Raw genomic sequence first — 24,310 nt, 5'->3', positions numbered from 1 at the left:
TTGTGGGGAGACCAAGCAGCCAGTGGAAAGGCTGTGTGATGCTCTGACCAACTGCCTGCGAAGCAACAAATTTGTGAGGCGCTTGGAAGCAGATCCACCCCCAGGTGAATCCTGTAGGGACTTCAGCCCTAGCTAATACCTTGACGGGATTCTGCGCCAGAGGCACGCATCCACCCAAGTCACTCCTAGATTTCTGCCCCACAGAAACTGTGAGTTATTCAATGTGTGTTGTTTCTAAGTGCTAATTTTGGGGTAACTTATTACAAAGCACTTTATAATTAGTGTGAACATAACTAACACTGTCAGACCTTCAATGGTCCTTACCTCCATGGGGTAAATGAAAGTCTGTGCAGTTGCTCCAGCCATGGAACCAGAAATAAACCTCTCAAAGGTTCCTATTTTCTGTCCTTCTTCAGTAAGCAACTTCTTGTACTGTTAATAAATAAAATTTTCAGTAAATACTGATAAATGTCAGAGGCTGAACTGTGCATCCCCCTACAAATTCTCATGTGGAAGTGGTAATCCCTAATGTGATCGCATCCATACGCTGCTTTGAACATTATATATCAGGTTGAAAATACTTTTCTTAGCCTTTTAAGCTATTCGAGAATAAGACCTGTCAAGAAGGGAGCTAGCTATTTACAGGGGAAAAATTAAGAATATATACAGTGTGCCCTCCTTGGTGGCACAACAGGTTAAAGCACAGCATGATGAAGCTATCGAAGCCACTGCAACACAAGTTTCATCCCAGGCCAGGGAGCTGACCCACATGACGCGGCAGACCTCTCCCAACCCGCCCGCTGCTCCCCTCAGCAGTGTGTTTCAGTCAATCTGCCTGTTCTGCGCCCCACTCTGCCTCTGATGAATCCTCTCAACCCACCCCCACACACACACCCCTCTGGCCTGTACCCCAGTTCTGTATGCATAAATAAATCTTTAAAAATATGTATACATAGCATCATATTTATCTCAAAGTAACTACAAGTCTCTGAACTCTTCTTTATTCAACAGAAAGCTGGAGTCTGTAATTCAGAGGTCTAAGGAAGCTGGGGAGGGGAGCATTGGTTTTACTTGGGAAATACTTTCACAGAGCCCTAACGGATGCACAGACTGCCAGTGGCGGGGAGAGAAATAATGGGAGAGACAGAGACACTAGGAACACTTCACTATGTTATGTAGAGCATTTTCTGTCTATCTCTAATAAAAGTTAGCACACAAAATGAGAATATTGCAAAAGGGGCTCAGAAAAGAACCTTGACTGGATGGATGCCTGCTGACAGTACCCAGGCAAATGGCAAGTAACAAAGTACAGTGCACAAATTTGTTCACGATAACATTGACTTTCAAAAATAACAGATTTCTAGCATACTTAAATAATGACTTATAATTGAATTTTTTTAATTTTTATTCTCTAGTTTTCATATCATAAAATCCAAGAACATAGGACAACCTAAAGTCTGCTAGCCCTTGTTAATGACTTGAATTCTCAACTATTCTTCTCAAAGATAGGCTCTAATTAAAGTCCCAAAAGATAATTTTCTCCCATTTTTTCCTTTGTTTTTCTATTTCCTAAGGGGGGGGAGAAGATAACTACTAGACTTTGTAATCTTCTCAAGAGTTTTCAGCTGCTCAAGAACAAAATAATCCCTCAATCAAAAATCAATTTGAAATAAAACAAAATGAGTATGAGTTAATAAGCTACAATTCTACATTTCCTTGAAAGGTTACTTAGACAAGAACACAGAAGTGTCTCTTTATAGTGTGAAGTGAAATTCAGAATCTCACAATTTCATCATGTGAATAATCTCCTGAAGGATAAATTGCTCGCAAGTATATGTAGAAAAGTATCATGTATAACAAGAACATACTGCACATTAACTGCTAATGAGTCAGTTTGTTAACGCCTCTATATTAATAAGCCCACAGGTGATAACAATTACCTGTTCATACGCATAGAATTTAACAGCTGTCTCTGGGGCAATTTTAATGACATTGGTACCGTTTCCTCTCCAGAGGGAGAGGATCCCTCCTTCTTTCACCATCTGTCGAAAGCCATCATATATGCTCATTTTGTGTGATTTTGAACCGTGGACCTAAAAATAAAAGATGATATAAAAATATTGGTGGCATGTTGTCACTACTATTTCTAAAGTAACCATGCAAGCCACTTTCTTTTCAATATTTATTACTGCAAGAAGGGGCATTTCAAAGTAGAAAGTAGTATTAGGAACTGTATAGTGATGGGAAAAAATTATTACCACCATTTTAGAGGCTAAGCCTGAATTTAAAACTAAGAAAAATGAGTATCTTTAATGTGGAAAAGTAGAGCGCACATGATCAAACTTGATAGTATGAAAAACACTCATAATACAACATGGCCCAAAAATTCACCCTCTTTGGCTTATCTCCAGGCCTCTCTCTCTCAGCAATAAATTCAAGACATGTACCAACTACCTAACCTAGTACTGACAAATTATTTGGCTTATACTACAAATGTGGTAGTTTCTCAAATACACTGGACCTCACGAATGCCTCTCTGCAAAAACTGATTAAGTCTAACAAACCTGTAACAATTTTAAAGAAATCTTACAGTAGCATGTAATCAAGTTTTGTTAAAGCCCTAGGCACAAGGATTTCCTGCTCAGCATGAAATATTCTGCACAGTGTCACACATCACTCCCAGGAAATAAAACATCATGGCTCTGAGAGAGGACAACAGACCTTCTGCATTTGATACTTCCTCTGATGCAGCTCTAAAGACTCCTTTCCTTGGCTGTCTGTAATCTGTATCTTTTCTCTATAATAAACCACAACTGTGAGCATAAAAGCTTCCAGTATATCCAAGTCCTTCTACAAGAAGGACTAATTCCTTTTGCTTCAAAAGTGTTCTGAACTGCAGAAATGTAGTCCAGAGATGTCCATTTTAGCTTAAATAAACTCGACAGTAAAATATGATAAAGGAAAAAACAAATGCTCATTCTAGCTCTCTCAAAGATTTATTACTGGTCCTCACATTCTTCTTTAAAGCTTGGCCTGTAAGTGCATTCTGAGACTGAGGTACACTCTGAGAGGATGCTAGCTTAAAATATGGTCAGAAGACACTTCTCATTTTGTACAGAAATTTAAGGACAGCTTTAAAAAGAAATGGCAATAGTAGTAACAAAAACAACTTTTAAAAGTGTATTTTAAGGAATTGTTAGATTCAGTAGGGTGTGCCCATGTATTAGACATTTTCACATACCTTGTATCATTTATCACCCTCGTTAGTTATCTCCATTCCCATTCCAGAATGAAGGAAAATGAACCAGAGAGTTTGTGTGGTGTGAGAACCATGAGCTTTGGAGTCAAAGATACTCACTTCGCACCTAATTTATTATAAAGGAAAAGTTACTCAATTCTCCAAGATTCAGGTTCTCTGTGAGTAATATGAGGATAAAATACCCACTTTACTGGGTTTCCTAAGAATTAACATGTTACTATAATGTGCACAAAAGAAACATCTTTCCCTATCTGCCTTTCTTTACAATCTAACCAGTCAAGCCTGTATTAATAGCAAGTAGCAAAATAAGTCTATAAATCCAGGTTTTTCTGATAACCTCAACTTTAAATAATTTTTAAATTATCCTCATTACAAGATTCTAGATTTCACAAAGAAATCTTTCAAGAGTAAGTGTATTATGTACGCTATTATATAGTGTATAATTGTATATACATAATTTAAGAACCCTATATAATAATGACTGAAAACTTCTGTAAATTAAAACATTTGAATAGTCACAGATGCCAAAGATTACAAGTTCAACACACATACGAAACAATAATTTAATTTTGGTTAGACAATGAAATACATGGAGTGAACTTAGGGTTCACAGCAAGAAAATAGAGCTTTTGCTTAGGATAAAAAGGGGACGATTACTGAGAGGTTTTAAAACTTCACTTTCAAAGCACCATATTTCTCACTGTTTTGGGAGATTTAGGACAAATTTAGACACAAGGCAAGTTCACCTGCATCATGACTTTCAGACGGTCCAAAGGTGCAGTGTTTGTTCGAGAGACGGCACCAGCAATGGCTCCCGCCAAAAGCTGCCTCCACCACTGACCCGACTTCTTTTCATCTTCAGTGAATTCATCCGGAATAGCTAAACTATCTCCTATGTCAAGACCCTGTGAAATGGAAAAGAGATTCCCATGCTTCATCAATTAAAATCAGGTCACTCAAGAAGAAATGTTTGCTTATTTTAGAGAAGGGTGTGGGGGGGGGGAGGTTCTTCTGGTTCAAAACGATGTGGTTTCTTAATTAGTATACTGAACTGGCCCTCTCTGGTGGCGCAAGGGGACAGGACACAGCGCTGCAAGCCAGCAGCGGCCGCTTCAATGCAAGTTCGATCCCCAGCCAGAGACGTGACCCATATGAGGCAGCAGACCTCTCTCGCTCCCCGCTGCTCCCCTCTACAGTGCACTTCGTCAGTCTGCCTGTTCTGCTCCCCACTCTGTCTCTAGTGAAGCCTCTCGCTGCCCCTGCACCTCTGGCCTCTACCCTAGTTCTGTATGCATAAATAAATCTTTTTTTAAAAGTATACTGAACCAATCTGAGCATATAAATGATAAGTAGCCTATTCACACCAGATAAAATATAGTATCATTTCACAAGCAATGAAAACCAACAGTAATTACAATTTACAGAAGCAACAATTACAACTTTTTTCCTAGTAGATTCAGAGTTGCTTTTCTCCTTTTGGTATCAGAATAAAAGAGCAGCATTTTATCAGACGTAGTGAATCCTTTTTTTTTTTTTAAGCTACAGGGAAAAAAAAATTGGCTTGTCAATCCTTAAATATTCCCTTATCTCAAATCATATAAACTAACTATCGTGATATTTTAAATATGTAAATAAATGCTAAATGATAGCTATGGTGTATATACCCAAAACTTTTCTCCTATATAGGCATCTATAAATATTTTTATAAGTGTTATTTAAACATGTGATGGGTGCAAAATTTACAGGGAGATACAGTTTAAAGCAACATGTACCCCAACCTACTATGATCATTACAAATAGGGCAAAGTAAATGAAGTTCTTTAATGAAAATATTTTGTTATAGATGATTCTGGTACAAAAGATTTTATAGGTGTGCGTTGTGTAACCGTCCCAGGCTGGGTAGATTCACTGTCACAGCCAAAGGAGAACTTGGGGCCTTCTGGGCCTTTCATGGCTAAACAAAGGGCCCTATACACAGGAGGCAGGCAACACTGAGAGACAGAACAACTCCCCTGCCTAGACCCCAGTAACCTGTTAAGAGCCCAGAGCCACAAAACTGATAGATACAACATTGCAAACGGAACTGGCAATCTGTTGTTTACCAGATGTATGATGGTGGAAAACAGAATTTCAAGGTATCTGTTGTCTGTTAACTGGAAGGTGAAAAATGGCCTGTTCTTATACTCCACCTCATCAGGGGTTTTTGTTTTTGTTTTCAATACAATCTACACATCAATTTTCTCAAGAGTAGGCTACTGTGCCCATACCTTGCAAAAGGCAGTATAAACTGTAACAATGCATCTAAGCTCAGTCCACATGTAGAGCTACAGTCTTTTCCAAAGCTGCAAGAGTCTGGTCCATAAAGGTCATCACCAAGGATGCCAAGAATGGCCTCTCCCACAGGGCCCAGTGAGCCGCCACCAGCTCATGGCACAGAGCAGGGCTTTGCAGGTATCCGTGTCAAAGCACAGTGAGTGTCCACTGCCACCTTCTAACAAGCCCCCAATGTAACAAGCCCACCCCTGAAACTTCTCTGGGTTTCCACATTAACACAGAACTCTGCCCTCATCTCTAAGGCCAGAACCCTTTGCACATTGGTTGTTAACCATGAATAGCAATAGGGGATGTGGGCTCCCATCCACCATCCCCTAAGGGGGGACCCCATCATCCCCTGGTCCTCGTCCTACTGGCAAGTGAACAGGGCCTCCTTGGGGTTGGTCTACAGCAGATGGACCTCCGGGTGCAGAGCACATGCCTGGGACCTGCAGTCACCTGCTTTTCCTTCTTATGGGAGTGAACTGCTGGTCTCTCCCAATTGTCTCCAAAACGCCAACAGAGAAGCGCTGGCCTGTGCATCTATTTCACCCTCTACCCCTACTCCCAGAAGATCTGTATTTGGGCAGTGTGACTTTAAAAGGCTTACTGACCTTAAGAGTCTTGTTCGCCTTCCTTAGCATCCTATTTTGTTGCCGGACAGCTATCTGTATCCCATTCTGAGCTCCGGCTCTCAGCTTCACCCAAACTGGCTACCACTGTGGTGACGCCATTTACTTGGCATCCTCAGAGGGTGCCAGAAGCACCAGGAGGGGCCCAAATGAGGGTGAAGGGACATTGTGCAATATGGAATCCCTCATCCAGGCTGTAAAACACTCCTTATCAGGGCCATGCTCTGTACAGGAAACTTGCTGCACTCCCAGTTCACAAGTACCTGCAGGAACTCAGTGTGTGTTTGCCATTTACTCACAGTCTCCGGCACATCTCCTGCATCGGCCCACGCCGTGTGCACAGCAGCCTCTAAACATCCCCACGGAGTGTGGTCACCCTGGCCACAACTCCGACTGCGCAGCAGCCCGCTGCCTCAAGGGCGGGTGCGTGGCCCACTGGGGCCGGTTTCTCCATCCTTCGTGCTGTGCAAGTAATTCCATCCACTCCTAGGTCCCACAAGCATTGCTGCCAGGCTGCCAGGGGCTCTCCTGGTTTCTGGTGGAACTGTTCACCCAAGTCTGCCAGTCCTGCTTGGGTGTCTGGGCCACAGGTGGTGGACTCTGTCCTCTGTGCTGAGCCTGCAGCCTGACCCCTGGTGCCACGGGCTGCGGGTGCTTCATCCTCTGTCACCACCGGGCGAGCGTGGAGCTTGGGGCCAGCCTTCTCTCCTCTGGAGGAGTCTGGTGTCTCTGGGGTGGTGGGGTGGTCTCTCTGGAGCTCTTTCTCCAGAAATCTCAGCTGTTTTTGCAGGGCCTGTGAGTCATCCAGCAGTCACCAGGCCCCGGTTTCTTCTCTCCACACACACTCACGCAGAGTGTGAGAAAAACACCCAGCCCACAGTTCCTGCTGCCTCAGGGGCACTGTAACTGCCCAGGCTCCCCTTCTATCCTGCGCAGGGTCCTTTCCAGCTGCCACAGGAGTCCCATCTACCTCTGGCCATTCCTGGGGAGGCGCCCACTGGACAAGGACGTGGCTAGCCACTGGACAAGGACTGAGGGCTAGCCACCCCTCAATCGCCCCTGTGGCCTCAGGGGCTCCATATCCGTCCCAGTCGAACTGCCCTGCTGTCTACACCACTTGGAGTGCAACCATGCCAGGCAGGCTCATTCAGTGCTTGCAGACGAAAAATGAAAACTGGAGCCTTCAGTGGGTTTTGCAGTCCCTTAGCACTGAAACCCCGCCCCAAACACACAGGCAACAGACAGAACACTAGCGATTGGTGCACTGAGAGCACCCCTGGAATCCCTGCCTGGCCCCCTTTCCACTGTTAAGTGACCACAGCCACAGAGCTGATACATTGTTGCAAATGCAAGGCCCAGTTGTTTGTTACTGGTCTGAATGGTGGAAAACAGCATTTCAAGGTAGGGCTCTCCCTTGTGTGGAAGGTGAAAAACAGCCTGATTTACTCATTTTCCTTACAGTATGCAAGAATAAATAGCTACTTTATGGTAGTAACCCTCTCTCCATCTCACTATCATAAAATAGATACATGTCTGTAAGCCTAAACTGTTAGCCAGCTAGACCCAAAGATACAGTAAGAATTTGATTTTGTAAACAGTTTCACATGGATGAAATTTACCTAGGCGACATTACTTATTTTTTTTAAGATTTTGTTTATTTATGCACAAAGAAATGAGGTACAGGCCAGAGGTGCAGGGGTGGTGAGAGGGTTCACCAGCAACAGTGGGGAGCAGAACAGGCAGAACAACAAAGCACACTGCAGAGCAGAGCAGGGGACCGATCAGGAGAGGTATGAGGCGCCATGTGGGTCACCTCCAGGGCTGGGGATCGAACTTGCACTGAAGCAGCCACAGCTTGGTATGATTCACAGTGCAACGCTCCAACCTGTTACACCACCAGGGAGGGCCAGCGGTATTCCTTCTGTTGTAGTGTTATTTCACACTGATAGTTGAAAAGACACTAATCTCAACAATCTTATAATGCTCTATGTAAGTTGAGGCATTTTGCTAGTAGTGTAACAGGGGCGTCCCCAGGAATAGGGGAAGTTTCAGGTTCCCTGCCCCACCCAGAGGAAGGGTGGAGCTGAGCTGAGAAGATGAGGAGTCTGAAGAAGGAGGAAGCAGGATGGAGAGCCAGAAGGAGACCTGAGGAAGCCACATGGAGAAGAGGGAGACATGAAGAAACTGGGCTTGCTTCCTGGTCCTAGACTGACTGAAAGGGATGTGGGTGAGAGGCCCGTTGGGGCTATGGCAGCATTTGAATTGATTTTGATTTTGCTCTTTTCCTCCCAGACTTGTCTGGCCAGTTCTGACCCTTTTCTATGGGTCCCGGCCAGAAGATGCTTTAGTTTTGTGTCAGGCTTTCAGGCCTTGCTTTGGACCAATCCCTTTTGGGTTGACTTTTACCCATGAGGGGATAGGTCACTTCAGGTGTTTGATATAGAAATTATATTCTTTGTCTTCTGTGTTGTATACGGACTGTACTAAAGTTCCTTTTCATTAAAGCTCTTATGTCTTGTATCAATGCAGCGGATGGCAGAACCTATTTAGAGCAGGCAGGTTTGAGAGTTAAGGGGTGCCCCTCTCTCCATGCCCTGTAACAGTAGCAACATGAACTGTAGGCTTCATTTATCATATGCAAAATTTACTGGAATTCTTGAATAAGTAGAAAAAATAAGCCCATTAGAACAAAACGCCTGTTGGTTTCAGGAACAGACTGCACAATAACTTGAACTTCATGTACACCACTGTGTTTTAGCAGAATATTAATGAAATTTAATTAATTAAAATTTGAAACTAGTAAGGGATACAGACAGGTGTGAAATGCTGAGCAGATGAACCAAGATTTTTTAGCCCACATAATTATTACTTTGAGTGTTATACCAGAAATAAATCTAGGCAGTTGACTAAAGAAGCAAAAGTTTGAGAAGGGATTTTTGGCCATCATTACAGACCAAAGAAATAGATCCTCAGAAACCATGAGGTGGTAAGATTATTCAGGCACGAGAGTATCTATTAAAAAAAAAGAAAGCTTATCGTTTTTCTATGTTGGCATGGCAGAATACCTAATGCCAACCAAAGGTGGGTAGTTTATCTACAACTAAAAAGTAGTGCCCCTTCCAAGTTTTAAGAACATCAAAAAGCTATTACAACTGCAACGTTTCTGTAGTTGGGGTTTTAAGACACTTTCATATATACAGAATCTGTAAGCTAAGGAATAACTGGTACTCAGACAGCCTGAGTAATAAAAGTTATGCTCTCATAACTGTACCTATGGTTTTTCCACTACCAATAAGTATAAATTAATACCTGGGCCCTCCCTGGTGGCACAGTGGGTTGAAGCACAGCACTGAGAAGCTAAAGCTATTTCAGCATGAGTTCGATCCCCACCTACCCCGGAGGTGACCACATGGCGTGGCAGACCTCTCTTGACCGCCCACTGCTCCCCTCAGCAGTGTGCTTTGTCAGTCGACCTGTTCTGCTCCCCACTCTCACGAATCATCTCACCACCCCTGCACCTCTGGCCTGTACCCTATTTCTGTATGCACAAATAAATAAGTATTTTTAAAAATTAATACCTAAAGAACACTTACAGTAGAATGTTTCCAGAAATAGATAATTCCCTCAATGTCTGTAGCAGGGTTAAATAGGAAGTAGTCTCTCCATTCATCCCAGTCCACTGTCATTGTTCCATCAGCATCAATGCTAGGAACAAAAAGAAGTTCATTTAAGAACAAAACAAAATGCGTAAATAAAACTAACATTACTTATTTCCCAAAATTAACACTTGTTTTTCCAACTTTATATTCTTGTTAAAAAGCCCCAGTTCACAATAGGTTGTTGGAAATGACAGTGTTTGATGTTGTGACCATTTAAATAAAAACAAACCCCAAATTACAGAGTTGTCCTCTGTTAAAGTCTAAGACAGTAACTATCAAACTCAAAAGTTGGAAGCTAAAATATTGGGGTGAAGTAACAAATGGACGTATGATCTTTTTTTTCTTGCAATGGCTCAGACGTTTCCTAATGTTATAGCATTTATATGTGGTGTTGAAATAAACTCAAATTATGCTACCTTCTCCATTTCTCTCTAATGTAAGAAAATTATGGAGACTTACTAAAAAAAACTGATGGAGATGAAGGGAAATAGGACCTAATATCATTGCAGGGCACATTTTGATGGGATTTCATTGCTTTTGAATTTATTTCTCCCATTTTACCTTTAGCTTCCTATTTATCTCTTTCTTTCTATGATTTTTTTTTCCATCCTTGGATTGTCTGACTTCAAGCTTCATTATTCTTCTATTCCATTTTTTTCCCTTTGATAGATGTTTGTTTTTGTTTTAATTTTATAATAGTTTATTTTTACATATTTTTATATTTTTGTGCATTTTTTCATCTCAGTTGCAAGCCCCTTGGGTTTCCCATCACCAAATCACCCATGTGCCATCACCATAGTCCGGTGTTTTTCTCTCCCCTCCACTGTTTTTGATCCCATTCCCTGCTCCACCCCCACAAAATGTCTCTGGTATAGAGCTGTTCATATTATCATTATTTTCTCACCTGTTCTGTTATATTCCTGCTATGAGAGAAACCATTTGGTATTTTTCCTTTTCTTTCTGGCTTATTTCCATTTCTTTCCTTCCTAGTATAAAATTTATTTTTTTTAAAGATTTATTTACTTATGCATACAGAACTGGGGTACAGGCCAGAGGTACAGGGGCGGTGAGAGGCTTCACCAGAGACAGAGTGGGGAGCAGAACAGGCAGATCGAGGAAGTGCACCGCTGAGGGGAGCAGTGGGCGGGTCAGAAGAGGTCTGCTGCGCCATGTGGGTCACCTCAGTGGGGCAGGCGAGGATGGAACTCATGCGGAAGTGGCTTTATCTTCTTAGCGCTGTGCTTTAACCCACTGCGCCACCAGGGAGGGCCTGGTTTGGAATTTACATACTAATTTCTATGCTTTGAGTGGTTCATCTTAAAATTTTACTGTGTATAACTTCTGAATAGAAAAAAAATTACTGATGCAGATATAAAATGAGTTTAATTCAACAGTGAAGCCATTTAGAAACTTTCACTACTGAAGACAACACATTAATATAATGTGACCACCTTTTAATATTTTTATTAAAAAAAAATTACTCACTATGGTGTGTTTGTAAAAAAGAAGTCTTCAAGGGCACTTAGACTTCAGAGATTACTGCTCTACAATCTGAGATAAAGCATAAGTCAGTAAAGGCCTGATTTTAAAATAAGTAAAAGGGGCCTCCCTGGTAAAGCAGCATTGAGTCTCAGTACTATCAAACTATTGCCAGTCACTGAGACATGAGTACAATCCCTGGCCAGGGAAGTGACCCACATGGCACAGCAGACCTCTCCTACATGGCCCATTGCTCCCCTTGGCAGTGTGTTTCAGTCAATTCATCTGTTCTGCTCTCCACTCTGTCTCTGTTGAATCCTCTCACCCACCCCCGTACCTCTGGCCTACACCCCAGTTCTTCTATGCATAAATAAATTTTTAAAGAAGAAAACGGGAAGAAAAACACTCAGTGTTTGCAATGAGGAAGGGCGGGGTGTAGACGGTTGTGTTAAGCCACACTTACAAACGTCCATCTCTAATGCAGGATATTAAAATGAAAGTTAAAAAACAACTGTGAGTGAAAGGGCTTACCTTTGAAGAATCAACTCAGCTTGCTGTTCAGAAATAGTGAGGCCAAGTAACTTCAGAGACTCGACAATTTCTGAAGCTTCGATTTTTCCTTTAAATTGAGAGGGAATAAAGAGATTCAGAACTTTTTAGGACCTTGAAATCATGAATTTCAAATTGTTGATTTTTTTGCCTTTGATGAAGGCAAAATTATGACTTTAATTTAGGTCAGTTAAAATTTGCTTAAAAACACACCACCAACTCAAAATTTAACACATTAAGCAAGTACACAAACATTACTTAATCCAAAATCATAACAGCCTATTATCCCATCAAAAGACAACCCTGGAAGCCTACACGGCCTTACCAAATAACAACATTAATAAGCACCAGAACTGATATTCAAATCAACATACTCTGGCATTGAGGCAAATTCAACTAAACTAGGATATATTAATTTTTAATTAAATCTATTAATTTATACATCTAATAACCCAGTATTGTACTGGGTTAAAAGGTTACAGGAAAAATACTCAAGACACAGGGTGTGGATTATTCTTTTGAGAAATTGAGCAAGAAACATAAAGAGCAAGAATGGTCAGCTATCTGGACAGAGAACATAATTGATTAGCGAAAGTTACGAACAAGACTTAAAAGAAGTGACAGCATTTGGAGACATTTGCTTGAGGAGTTTATTTCAACACCACATCTAAATGCTATAACAGAACATTAAGAAATGTCTGAGCCATTGCAAGGGAAAAAAAGATCATAAATCTATTTGTTACTTTGCCCCGATATTTTAGCTTCCAACTTTTGTTTGATAGTTACTGTCTTAGAGTTTAACAGAGGATCAAAAAATAGTCTTTTGTGAGAACTCTGTAATTTGAGGGTTTGTTTTTATTTAAATTGTCAAACATCAAATACTATCATTGCCAACAACCTATTGTGAGCTGGGGCTTTTTAACTTAACAAGCAGGAGAATGTAGACAAAGTAAGGCCAGTTAGAGGCATCCATCTATTGTTAACAATGAAATTCCTTAAATACCACAGTACCCTGTATAACTGCACTCTTAAATGAGACATAGAGTGGATCTTCATTAGTCACAGGAGCTATTTTCTATTAGGTCGCTGTGAATATTAAATTAGCAAAAAATGAATCATTGTTCCCAGGGGAAATACAGGGTTAGGTTCCTGTGAGCCTGGTCACACACTGTCATTAACCTATCAGTGCATCGCCTTGTTTCATGGGTGCTTCTGTATTAAGACACTTTCTGCGGCTGATACATCAACATTGAAGCCATGACCAAGAACGCTGAAACTCAAGTCTGAATGAGGCTTAGCTAGATATGTCGGCCAGCACTTCAGACTATGCTTAGGAATAATTTTAAACAGCCAAATCACCATTGAAAAAAAAAAGGACAAAAACATCGAATTGTGGCACAGGAAACAAGCAGCCTATAGAAAGACCCTTGTTAATAGTGAAAGAGCTAAAATAGGAAAGCCGAGTGTCACCTTGGACTGTCTAAGTTAACAGCAATCAGACTGCTGAGAGTTCAGCTTTTCCACCCAAGTCCCTGACAAATATGAAAGCATTGCAACTATTGATTTGGAGGTCAATTTGGGGGTTAAATGTTTTACAAGTAAATAATTTTCAAATACAGAATCCACAAATAATGACAGACTGAAATTGTTTCTTTTAAGGAAGTCTGATAAAAATGAGAACCTAACATGAGAAATTATTTTAAGATATGCAAACAAGGTAAATAATGGGAAAATTATTTCCATTTACTACAAAAGCATTGTTAAAATTTTGTCTTGACATGGAATCAACCCAAGTGCCCAAAAGTGGATGACTGGATTAAAAGGATGTGATACATATACACAATGGAATATTACTCAGCAATCAAAAAAGATAATTAAACACATCCTTGTGCAGCAACATGGTTGAGCTGGAAGGGACCATGCTTAATGAAGTAAGCCAGAAAGAAAAAGAAAAATACCAGGGGCATTAAAGGGCCAGGGGAGAAAATAATAATGAATAAACAACTACACACCAGAGATATTTTACGGGGGTGGAATAGGGGATGGGATCAAAAATGGGTAGGGGGGAAGTGCACTGGACCATGGTTATGGCATATGGGTGATTTTGGTGATGGGAAGCCCACAGGGCTTACAACTGAGATGGAAAAAGGCACAAAATGATGTAAAAATAAACTATTATTTAAAAACTTTAAAAAAAATAAAAGTATGAGTATTCAATAGAAAAAAAAATTTCATCTTTACGCATTTCCTCTGGTTCATTCAGAATTTTCTGAAATAGACAACGGATGTGTGCTCAGCTTAGTAGTGGGAGGATCAAGCTCTACTTATCTGGCAAATGAATCTGAGGTGGCTTCACCTCCAGCATCCTGCCTGGCTCGTGCAACTAAAATCTAGAGGATTCAAGGTGGAACAGCCTAGCTGGCTGGTTCTGGGGGGTGCAAAAAATGGGGATTTATAGACCCTGATGAAAAATGTCCCAGATCTGGTGAGCACATCAGGCTGCAGGCACACAGCCTCATGAGACATTCGCCTTGGAGATGGTCACCAGCCCATACCACCCTGAGCGGCAGCTGGCGGGTGTTCACAACAGGCACAAATGGACGTCAGCCAGGTCCACTCTCCTCACTTTCTCAGTTTTTAACTCCTTGGTTCTCAAACCCCTGTTCTGTTCCAATAACCTATACAGCATCTTCCTGGTGGCCGAGGGGTTAAGTCTCAGGACTATCACCACTGTAGCCTGAGTTCAATCCCCAGCCAGGGAGCAGACCCACATGGTGCAACAGACCTCTCCTGTCTGCCACGGCTCCCCTCAGCAGTGTATTTTATGAACCTGCCTGTTCTGCTCCCTGCTCTGTCTCTAGTGAATCCTCTCACCCCCCACACTTCTGGCCTGTACCCCAATTCTTCTATGCAAAAATAAATTAAAAAAAAAAAAAGAACCTATATAAACCCCTAGCCCTGACACCCCAGAGTCTCTCCTGCCCAGATTCTCCTTCTTGTCTCTTTAGCTAATGAACAAATGCTCACTCCTTGCCTACCCTCACCAGTGTCTGTGCGGGGTCCTCTTCTCACTTGAGCGGTGTGTTTCAAGAGCCTTTTTCCAGCTTAGGAGCAACAGCTCCCTGACCCTATCCCCTGCCATCGCCTTCTGCTCCCAGAGGCCAGGCGTACACAGAGGGCAGGTAGCTCCCAGCTCGTATTCCTGTGATATAGGAGCCTGAGGCACCGGGGGCCCACTCCCTCCTAGCATAATATGCCTCCCTCAATGGCATAATTATCTTTTTTTTTTTTTTTTTAAAGATTTATTTATTTATTCATACAGAACTGGGGTACAGGCCAGAGGCTCAGGGACGGTGAGAGGCTTCACCAGAGACAGAGTGGGGAGCAGAACAGGCAGATTGACGAAGTACACTGCTGAGGGGAGCAGCGGGCGGGTCAGGAGACTCGATATCTTTTTTTTTTTAAAGACTAACTATGCATTCACTCTTGGAAGCATGAGAAATGCTTCCTCAAAGCTGGTGATAGACAGAAAAGAAAAGCGTACCATCATTATTTTTGTCCAAAGTCTTAAATGCCAATTTCATTTTTTTCTCATGGTCTTTCAGGTACTTCATAAACTCTTCAAAATCCAGCCTCCCGTCTTTGTTGCTATCACCAGTAGTGAAAATTTTCTATAAAAAAAAAGAAAGAACAATGCAAGAAAATAAATTATTATAAAAAAGAAATTTAAGTATTAGATACTTTTATGAACTAAAACACTACATTATTTGCACATGACCTTCAAATAGACTGACTGTTTTCCTGTAAAAATAAAGTAACAAGACCCTCCCTGGTGGCGCAGGGGTTGAAGGACAGAACGAAGAAGCTGTCACAGCCACTGCAGCCCAAATTCCATCTCCAGCCAGGGAGGTGACCCAGTGACACGGCAGACCTGTCCTGTCTGCCCCGCTGCTCCCCTCAGCAGTGTCTTTCAATCATTCCGCCTGTTCTGCTCCCCACTCTGTCTCTGGTGAATCCTCTCACCCACTGCACCTCTAGCCTATATCTGATCTCACCCTAAATTATTGATATGTCTTTTATAAATATACCCCACTTCTTCTATGCATAAATAAATAAATCTTTAAAAAAAATAAAATACTGATCTCAAATCAATTATATCATTATTCAGTATGGTAAATATCAGTAATAAAAGTCACTATGCCCCTGCAAAAAAAAATCCACATCTTGCATTAACTTTTTCTTAGACAAATGGTGCATTGATTTCTATGAAACATGACATTTTTTACTACTGTAATCGCACCCTAAATTCTTGACATGTATTTTATAAATACACAGACAACAAATATTTAAATAGTATTTTTTCCCCTTGGACTTTCAAAATTATCCTTTTTTGAAAATGATGTTTAATTTCATCAAATGTAAGGCTGGGACGAGTCCTCCTCAGACCCAGAAACCCGCTACCTGCAGTTTTCACTAACTGCCTGCAGCTCGACAGTGCCTGAACTCATCAGGCCCCAGTTAGCTCAAGCTAAACCACATCCTGCTTGCCGACTAAAGAATTTTTACACCTACCTACCCACACACTTAGCTCAACTTCAGCCCTATAAATCTTGCCCCAATCTCCTCCAGGGTGCAGAGTCTGTCAGACTCTCTCTCGAGCTGCAGAACCTGCCTTGATTTCAGTCCAATAAACCTTTCTGGCTGAGACAGTGTGACATCATCATTTCCTTGGCTGCGTGGATCTTTTAGTGATTTCTAAACATCTAACATCAAACTATCACTAATAATGGATGTCACTGCTTTTGAGGTAAAAATAAACATTGAGAGTTTTGATATAAACACATAAGCTCTCTCCCACTCTCACAAAATATAAACTTTCTGCCTATTAAGATGACAACACACTACTGATTTTCGAGTCACGCTATTCAGGGAACATTGTACCTTCTAATGGCAGGCCACTACAGTGATGTCAAGTAATACAACATAAAGAAAACCACCACGTGTCCTTGACATTCTCATGGGGTTCCTGTTAGGAGGAGGCTGTACCTTGGTGAATTCTGGGTTTTTACTGTTGACTTCGCAATAAACATTTCCCCCCAGAGCTGATGGGTAGTAGAGATGTCTAATGCTGTTTCACAAGATGTGCTGTGGGCCAAGAAAGAATGACTTCTCTAAATGAATACCAAAATATAAATTTCTATAGCAGTGAGATGTATCCTTGCTTTGTCTAGAGAAGTATGTTTGTGAATTTCAAATACCCCACCTCTTTCTCAAAATGTTAGCCTCATAGGAAAAGCTGTCTTTTTAGAAAAACTCCCAACATTCTTATTTCTAAAAGTTGAGATGTTTACATACAGTAAGAGGTATATATTTTCAATGTATCATTAAGTTTTGACAAATGTTTATAACCATGTAAATGCCATCTCCATCAATATAGTGAGCATTTTCACCCCCACCAAAAAAATAAACAAACAAACAATGAATTCTCCCACAAGAGGGGATTTTTACAAAGCACGGGAAATGTTCTCTCCCTGTGTGCTATAAAGGATGCAACTCGTGGCCAAGAGTCATAGAAGACAGACAGGGCACAAATGCTCATAGGACCAACTTGAAAAGACACATGTCACCGCGGCCAAGCTAACAGACTGACAGCATTATCACAGATCTAGGAGAAAACAAAACATGCAGTTGGCTAGTCTCATCTACTTAAAAGTAAGTTTTTTGTTGAATTGTTTTACTTTTTGAAAATACCCTGGTCATTGTTTTCTTATTATTTATCATCCAACACAGAGAGACCTCCTCAAGGGAAAGTTTGGGGGACAGCGTTCAAAGGGCTTTGTCTACTTCACTGCTCTATACCCAGCTCATTGAGCAGTGCCTGGCGGTACACAAAACATCAACTGAATGAAATTATATTTATGTTAAGTATTGAGTAGTTCTTGCCACTTCTAGCCTACTTTTGAGGTTTCCTGGCATTAAATAACTTCTCCAAGGTCAGATAAAACCATCTGAACACTGGCCTAATTCCACAGTCCACAGTAATAGTCACTACACGTATGTTGCCCAAGTTAACATCATAGAAACGATGGTCCACGATTCAGATCATGGCCTCAAACTTTCTCAAGTTTATTTTTTTCTGTTTTTTAATGATTTCTAGCAAATAGAGGTATGTCGATGGACTTCTTGTGATCCTTATAAATTCACTGGTCAAAGCAGTAAAATAGCACCCTACAGAATGACTTCTTGTCAAAGTTTGTTTCTAAATTTCCTCATTGGAATGTTGATAAAGTTAATTCCAACTGGGCTAGAGAAAGATCATAAATGTGAGCTAAGCCCTTAAATAGTGAATAACAACTCACCAGGCAAAAACAGGGAAATGAAGACAGTGCCAAACAAAGAAAAATAAAGGGGTACATAATTGTAACCCAACCACAGATAAAGAATATTGGGGTTTAAGAAAAGTCTAAAAGGGAGACTGATAACCAAGATGGAGAGGATGTTTTATTCTGACAGCATTTTTCCCTTTTTTTCCTTCTTTCAGAAATAAAAAGAGAAAAACATCAGATTTTTGAATGTCAGAGAAAATTACAAATGCTATTTTTTTAACTGAAATTATATTTTATTTTTCATAACTTTATTTTTATTCACTTATTTTTTAGATCATCCTTCATTTTGTGCATTTTATCATCTCGTAATCCCTGTGGACTTCCCACCATCCATTCACCTGTGTGCCATCACCAGAGTCCCATGTACTCTTCCCACCCCGCTCCCAATCTCCTCTCCACCCCCATAAAATGTCTCTGGTTTCTAGTTGCTCTTTTTCATTTTTTTCTTTGTTACAACTGCTTTTTATTTTTCTTTCCTGATCCCTTATGCTCCACTTATTTCACTAAGCATGATCCCTTCCAGCTCCATCCATGTCGCAGCAAAAGGCACGACTTTATCTTTTTGATTGCTGAGTAATATTCCACAGTGTATATGTACCACACCTTTTTAATCCAGTCACAAATGCTATGTATTCTAAAACATTTTATATACTTTATTCCTATTTCCACATACTATTCTTCTATCCAAAAACTATCTACCTAAGTGCAGAAGGAACTTAAACAGAAATCTGCCATCTTCTAAATGCTGAGTTCATTACAAAAGCTTGGAAACAAGAAGAACAGATAAAATCAGTTGAAACAGAGATTTTATTTCAATTTGAAAATTTCTATCTGCCTTTGTCTCAGATAGAAATCATTATCATGAAACTGTCCCTTAAACCTCATCATTCTTATTTCAAGATCCTCAAGTCACTCACTTCCCCAATCCTTGACATTACACAAACCCTTGCACTATATGCCTATGGAATTTCTCCCATGAAGATTGACCAGGTACTTCCAAATATTTGACTGGCTACAATTCCAATGCCCTCTCTTTCTCCAACTATTTCCCACACAGCCACCTTTCTCCATCTATTTCCCACATAGCCACCTAGAATAATCTTCCAAAAGCATAAGCTGCCTATATCTCTGGTTCCCAAACACGATCTATTCCTGCCAGGAAACACAGGACAGGTTCCACAGTACTCTACAGACCACAGCTTCCCCCTGGACATTTCAAACTCCTTGGTCAGGAACCAAGAGGCAAAAAAAGAAGCCATCAACTTAGTAGGTATAAATTCATCCTAATCAGCAACGTCAGGGCTGCTTCTACTCCATGGAGACGAAGGGATGTGCATGGAGTTCTGCTTTAAGAAGCAAAGGTGTTAAATCTGAAGGCAATGCAAAAACAAAGAGGCACACAAAATAATAACGGTTACATGTCAATTATATCCCAATAAAAGTGAGGGAAAACTGAAAGGAAAGACTTAGGAGTTGTTTGCATAACAGTTTAATGGCCATCCAGGAGGACCAGGAGAAAATGAGAGAATGCTTTTTGCTACAAATTAGTATGATCTGCCCAAAGCAAGTCATAGGACTGATTGCTAAAAACACTGATCAGGGGCCCTCCCTGGTGGCTCAGCGTTTATTAAAAGCACAGCACTAGGAAACTAAAGTCACTGCAGCATGAGTTAGATCCCTGCCCCAGAGGTGACCCACATGGCACGGCAGACCTCTCCTGACCCGCCCGCTGCTCCCCTCAGCAGTGTACTTCGTCCATCTGCCTGTTCTGCTCCCCACTCTGTCTCTGGTGAATCCTCTTACCGCTCCTACACCTCAGGCCTATACCCCAGCTCTATATGCATAAATAAAAATCTTTAAAAAAAACACTGATCAGAAAAACTTCAGAACCTTCCCTCAAGGGGATGTAGTTAGGAGGCTTGGAGTTTATCCTCTGGTGAGACACAACTTCTTAATTGTGTAACATGGGCAACGCCTGATACTCCCTTGTCCATCTTTTACTGTGAGTGGGCACCGGTGATAACACTGACCTGAGAAGTTCAGACTCTCCAGAATTGGATTAAAGGTTTGGTTTACAACACCAGGTTAAGTGATAAAAACCTGCAAACATCATAACTGAGTGAGTGAAAGAAAGTGAATAAAACTAATTGTGACCAACAGACACCATGCAGACTGATCACCTGGGAAACAGAGGCTGAGAACAGTGCGGCAGCACACCCGAAACTGAGGCAAAAGAGCGATTCTCTATGCCACAAGGACTGGTCTATGCTGCCAGAGCAGATGCTGAGGGAACCCATTGTGACAGTCTCCCCACCACACCTCTGGACCTTTGAACTTCCTGTAGAATTCACCCAGGCCAATCAAGCCCTGGGCGGCACCAACCAATGACTAGCTGCAATTCAGGTCCCAGCACGGGGCAGTAGACACAGATCTCCCCTAACAGATGACACCTCCTCAGTGACTCCTCTTCAGCCTCCTTCAATCTGAGGTTCTTCCTAAATCAACCTTCCTGCTTGCACTCTTCTACAGGCAACAGCTTGCATCACAGTCTGATATAAGTAAGGTACAACCGACTCCAAATCTCTCTCTCTCTCATCCTTCACAGATATTTTCCCCAGTAAATCTTTTGCGCACCCAATTCCATCTTGATTTCCTCCTCTTGGAGTACCAGCACCAATTCAGGACCAGGAGTGACACAAGATAAGGACTGACTCACCTTCCACCCAGCAGGCCAAGAGCCCTGAGTGGAAATGGGGCACGGATAATGACTTGCACAATGCGGGAGCGCCTATGTTGAAGATTTTCAGTGGTGACGGAAAAAAACCTGGTGCAGGGAAATGTATTAGTGAAATGATTCAAGCATTAGAAAAACATGGGGGAATTGTGGGATGAAAGTAGGCAAGAAAACATGAAGCTTTGTAAAAAGGGCAATTCACTAGTAAGATATAACAATGCTAAATGTGAATACACCAGTAGTAGGTTCAAAGAGAAAATTGAAAAGTTTTAAAGTGGGAAAATACACAATCAGAGGGAGATTATGACACTCTTCTTCTGGTGGTAATTGTAGTTAATGACATTAAAGTTAATAGTCAATTATTTATTAGGTATCAAGAGAATTTTCTAGGTACTTTACATATTTTAATATGCAAATATTAAATATGACTTACTCATCATAACAACCCCCGATTATAAGACAGGTACTAGTGTATGTCTGGTACAGCTGAAGAAAACAAGCTACAGAGATCAAGAAGACTGCCCCAAAGTTTACTAGTAAGGAGATCCAAGCCCTAACCATGGTTTGATTTGACTTTTCTTATTTTCTTAAAAGTTCATCTGGACCCTCCCTGGTGGCGCAGCAGGTTAAAGCACAGCACTGAGAATGAGTACGATTCCCGCCTGCCCCGGAGGTGACCACATGGCCTGGCAGACCTCTCCTGACCCGCCTGCTGCTCCCCTCAGCAGTGTACTTCGACGATCTGCCTGTTCTGTTCCCCACTCTGTCTCTGGGGAAGCCTCTCACTGCCCCTGAGCCTCTGGCCTGTACCCCAGTTCTGTATGCACAAATAAATAAATAAATCTTTAAAAAAAAACATACAATCAAAAGTTCATCTGTACATGTAAAAAGATACAAGTGCTGAGAATAGTTAATAATTTCTGAGTGATACTATGTGTGTGTGTGTATATATGAAAACATTTGTGTGTATATATATATAAATAATATAGGGATAAACACCATCCTGTTCTATGTATTGTGTACATATAATTTTATAGGATTTATTTTATAATTTTCTCTAATAAAATTTTTGGAAAACTGAAGGCATTTTTTATGTGACTTTAGTTGTTCCTTCTTTTTCCTAATAGAGCTCCCTGGAGGTTTATTCATATTTTCAAAGAACCTATCTAAAAGCATGCAGAATTGGCTAATTTAAACTCCACGTTTAAATAATTTGTGGATCAAGGATAAAATCTTATTGTATAGTAGAGACTACTTAAAACCAAATAAAAAATACAAAGTTGTGGAACACAGTTAAAGAATTGATTTAAGGGAATACTGTGGCTCCAATTTAATGAAACAAGCGTTTGAGTCAAGAAATTAGAGTACATAAGTAAACCTAAAAAAAAATAGAAAAAAGACAATTAAAAACCATCAGCAAAAAGTACCAAAATTCTTTCAAAATATGACTAGTAGTATGACTTCATGCTACTATTGTATGAATAGTACAAAATGAATTCATACTACTATGTATTTCAAAATAGACAAACCCTGGGGAAGATTGGGGGGGAGGGAGTGGAAGGGGTAGACATCAAAGAAATAGAAAGCAAAGCCATGGGTACAGCCAAAACTAAAGTCATAGGTGAATATTCTAAATCCTGGAGTAGCGCAGTGTTTGTTGGTTTCTTGCATCTGTGGAATATAAATAACAGCAACAACAAAAAATATATACAGGCAAAATGCTGGAGTAAATCTGGGACTTAGTGAAGAACTTAATGGCAACCAGCGGAAGGGGGAGGGGGGCGCACTTAAAGGAGGTGGGGGTGTTGACGCTGGTGGTTAGGCGAAGGGTAAGTGGAACCGGCACCACGGAAGAGCAAAACTGTAACCCCAGAACCAAAAATTTCAAAAACTGAAATGTACTAAAAATCTGGCTCAAGAAGAAATAGTAACTGAAGGGGCCTGAAAGTACTAAGGACACTGAATGAGTTGCTTAAAATATACTATAAACAGTTGTTGACACTTGCATTGCCTAATCCCTTCCCCTGGAGGGATAGAGAAAGCTAAAGTGGCCTCTTACATTTCCCTGGGAAGGTTGGAGAGGTTCCAAATATCTCTACCCTACTAAGAGGACTGAACTTTAGAGACATTTTATTAAAATGACTCAGAAGTTCCAGACCAGCCCTGCAACTCAATCTATGTACTTAGGGCATGAAGAATGTCTTCAACAGTGGAACGTGGCCTCTCTTCCAACATAAAGTTGAGGAAATATTGCTTGACTTTCAAACAGCCATCAAAACCAGCTGGTGTTAACAAAGGAGCTTCGAAGAAACACAGAGAACTCTTTTTGTAAAAACTAGGGGCCCGCTGAAGCTAAAAAAAACCTCAGGGTTTGCAAAGACTGAGGGCTGAAAAACTCCATTCAATGTCTGCAAATACCAAAGCGGAAGGCAGAGGATGTCTCCGTCTAATGTACTGCAGTATTTACAGTGACAGCGGGTCTCGGGATTCTCGGCACCGACTTAATGTGGAAAAACACCCATAGCCTTTCGGATCCTGAAGCACGGAAATTATGGAGTAACCGGTTGCGCGACCGAACCTCCCAGAACTTGCGAACCCATCAGTCCCGCCTTCTTCCAGCCAGCCAGGGCCGCCGCCCTGGATGCTGGCAGAGCCCCCAGTTGCCGCGGCCCTCGGGCTCGGCGGCCGCGCCCAGCAGGGACCCACCTCCTCGGCGTCCTGGCCCAGGGGGATGCCCATGCTCCGGAGCCCCTCCTGCAGCTCCCTGATGTCCACCACGCCATCGGCATTGAGGTCCAGCTTCTGGAAGAGGGTCTCGTAGCGCTTCCGCGGGTCCTCCTCCAGGCAGGCCGCCGTGGGCAGCACGAAGCCCCGCAGCCAGCGCAGCATGGTCCCGGAGGCGCGGGGCGTGGCAGCCGAGGCGCGTCCCTGAGGCCGAGCTCCGCCGGGCTAGCCCCGACCCGACGACGCTCGCGGACCGACTGGGTGTGGGTGGGGCGCGGGGTGCTGTCCCGGGCGAGGCTTCGCGCTGGAGTCGGGACCTCACCGAGCCCGGCGGGGCGCGCAGGGAGTGTCCGCTCTGCGCAGCGCAGGGAGGAGCTCGCCCGAGCCGGCCTCCCGGGAGGCGCCGAGGGACGGGCCTGGCTTGCCTGCGACCACAGACAGGAAGGGGAAGGGCCCGGGCCGGGCGCCGGGCAGCGGTGGGCCCCGGAGAAGGAGGTCCGCCGGGTGGCAGGCGTGTTGTCAGCGGGAGTTCTGCTTTAAGAGGCAAAGGTGTGAAATCTGAAGGCAATGCAAAA

At 42.0% G+C, this 24,310-nt stretch overlaps 1 protein-coding gene across 1 annotated transcript in view; it reads right to left on the bottom strand.

The window, feature by feature from the left end:
- The window catches only part of SLC25A24 (solute carrier family 25 (mitochondrial carrier; phosphate carrier), member 24), a 33,848-nt gene extending 9,768 nt beyond the window's left edge, over nt 1-24,080 (bottom strand). Inside the window, exons 1-7 of the mRNA XM_004689712.2 lie at nt 23,718-24,080; nt 15,436-15,562; nt 11,874-11,961; nt 9,798-9,909; nt 4,006-4,164; nt 1,941-2,093; nt 325-432 (exon numbers count right to left, since the gene is read on the bottom strand). Coding sequence (XP_004689769.1) covers nt 325-432; nt 1,941-2,093; nt 4,006-4,164; nt 9,798-9,909; nt 11,874-11,961; nt 15,436-15,562; nt 23,718-23,900 — 930 coding nt within the window. The 5' untranslated portion in view covers nt 23,901-24,080. The remainder of the gene's footprint in view (nt 1-324; nt 433-1,940; nt 2,094-4,005; nt 4,165-9,797; nt 9,910-11,873; nt 11,962-15,435; nt 15,563-23,717) is intronic.
- Nucleotides 24,081-24,310: the final 230 nt, after the last annotated feature.

This window comes from Condylura cristata, unplaced genomic scaffold, assembly GCF_000260355.1.
Source record: "Condylura cristata isolate star-nosed mole 26May11 unplaced genomic scaffold, ConCri1.0 scaffold00026, whole genome shotgun sequence".
NCBI classification, from domain to species: Eukaryota; Metazoa; Chordata; class Mammalia; order Eulipotyphla; family Talpidae; genus Condylura; species Condylura cristata.
This window is presented reverse-complemented; position numbering and strand designations above follow the sequence as displayed.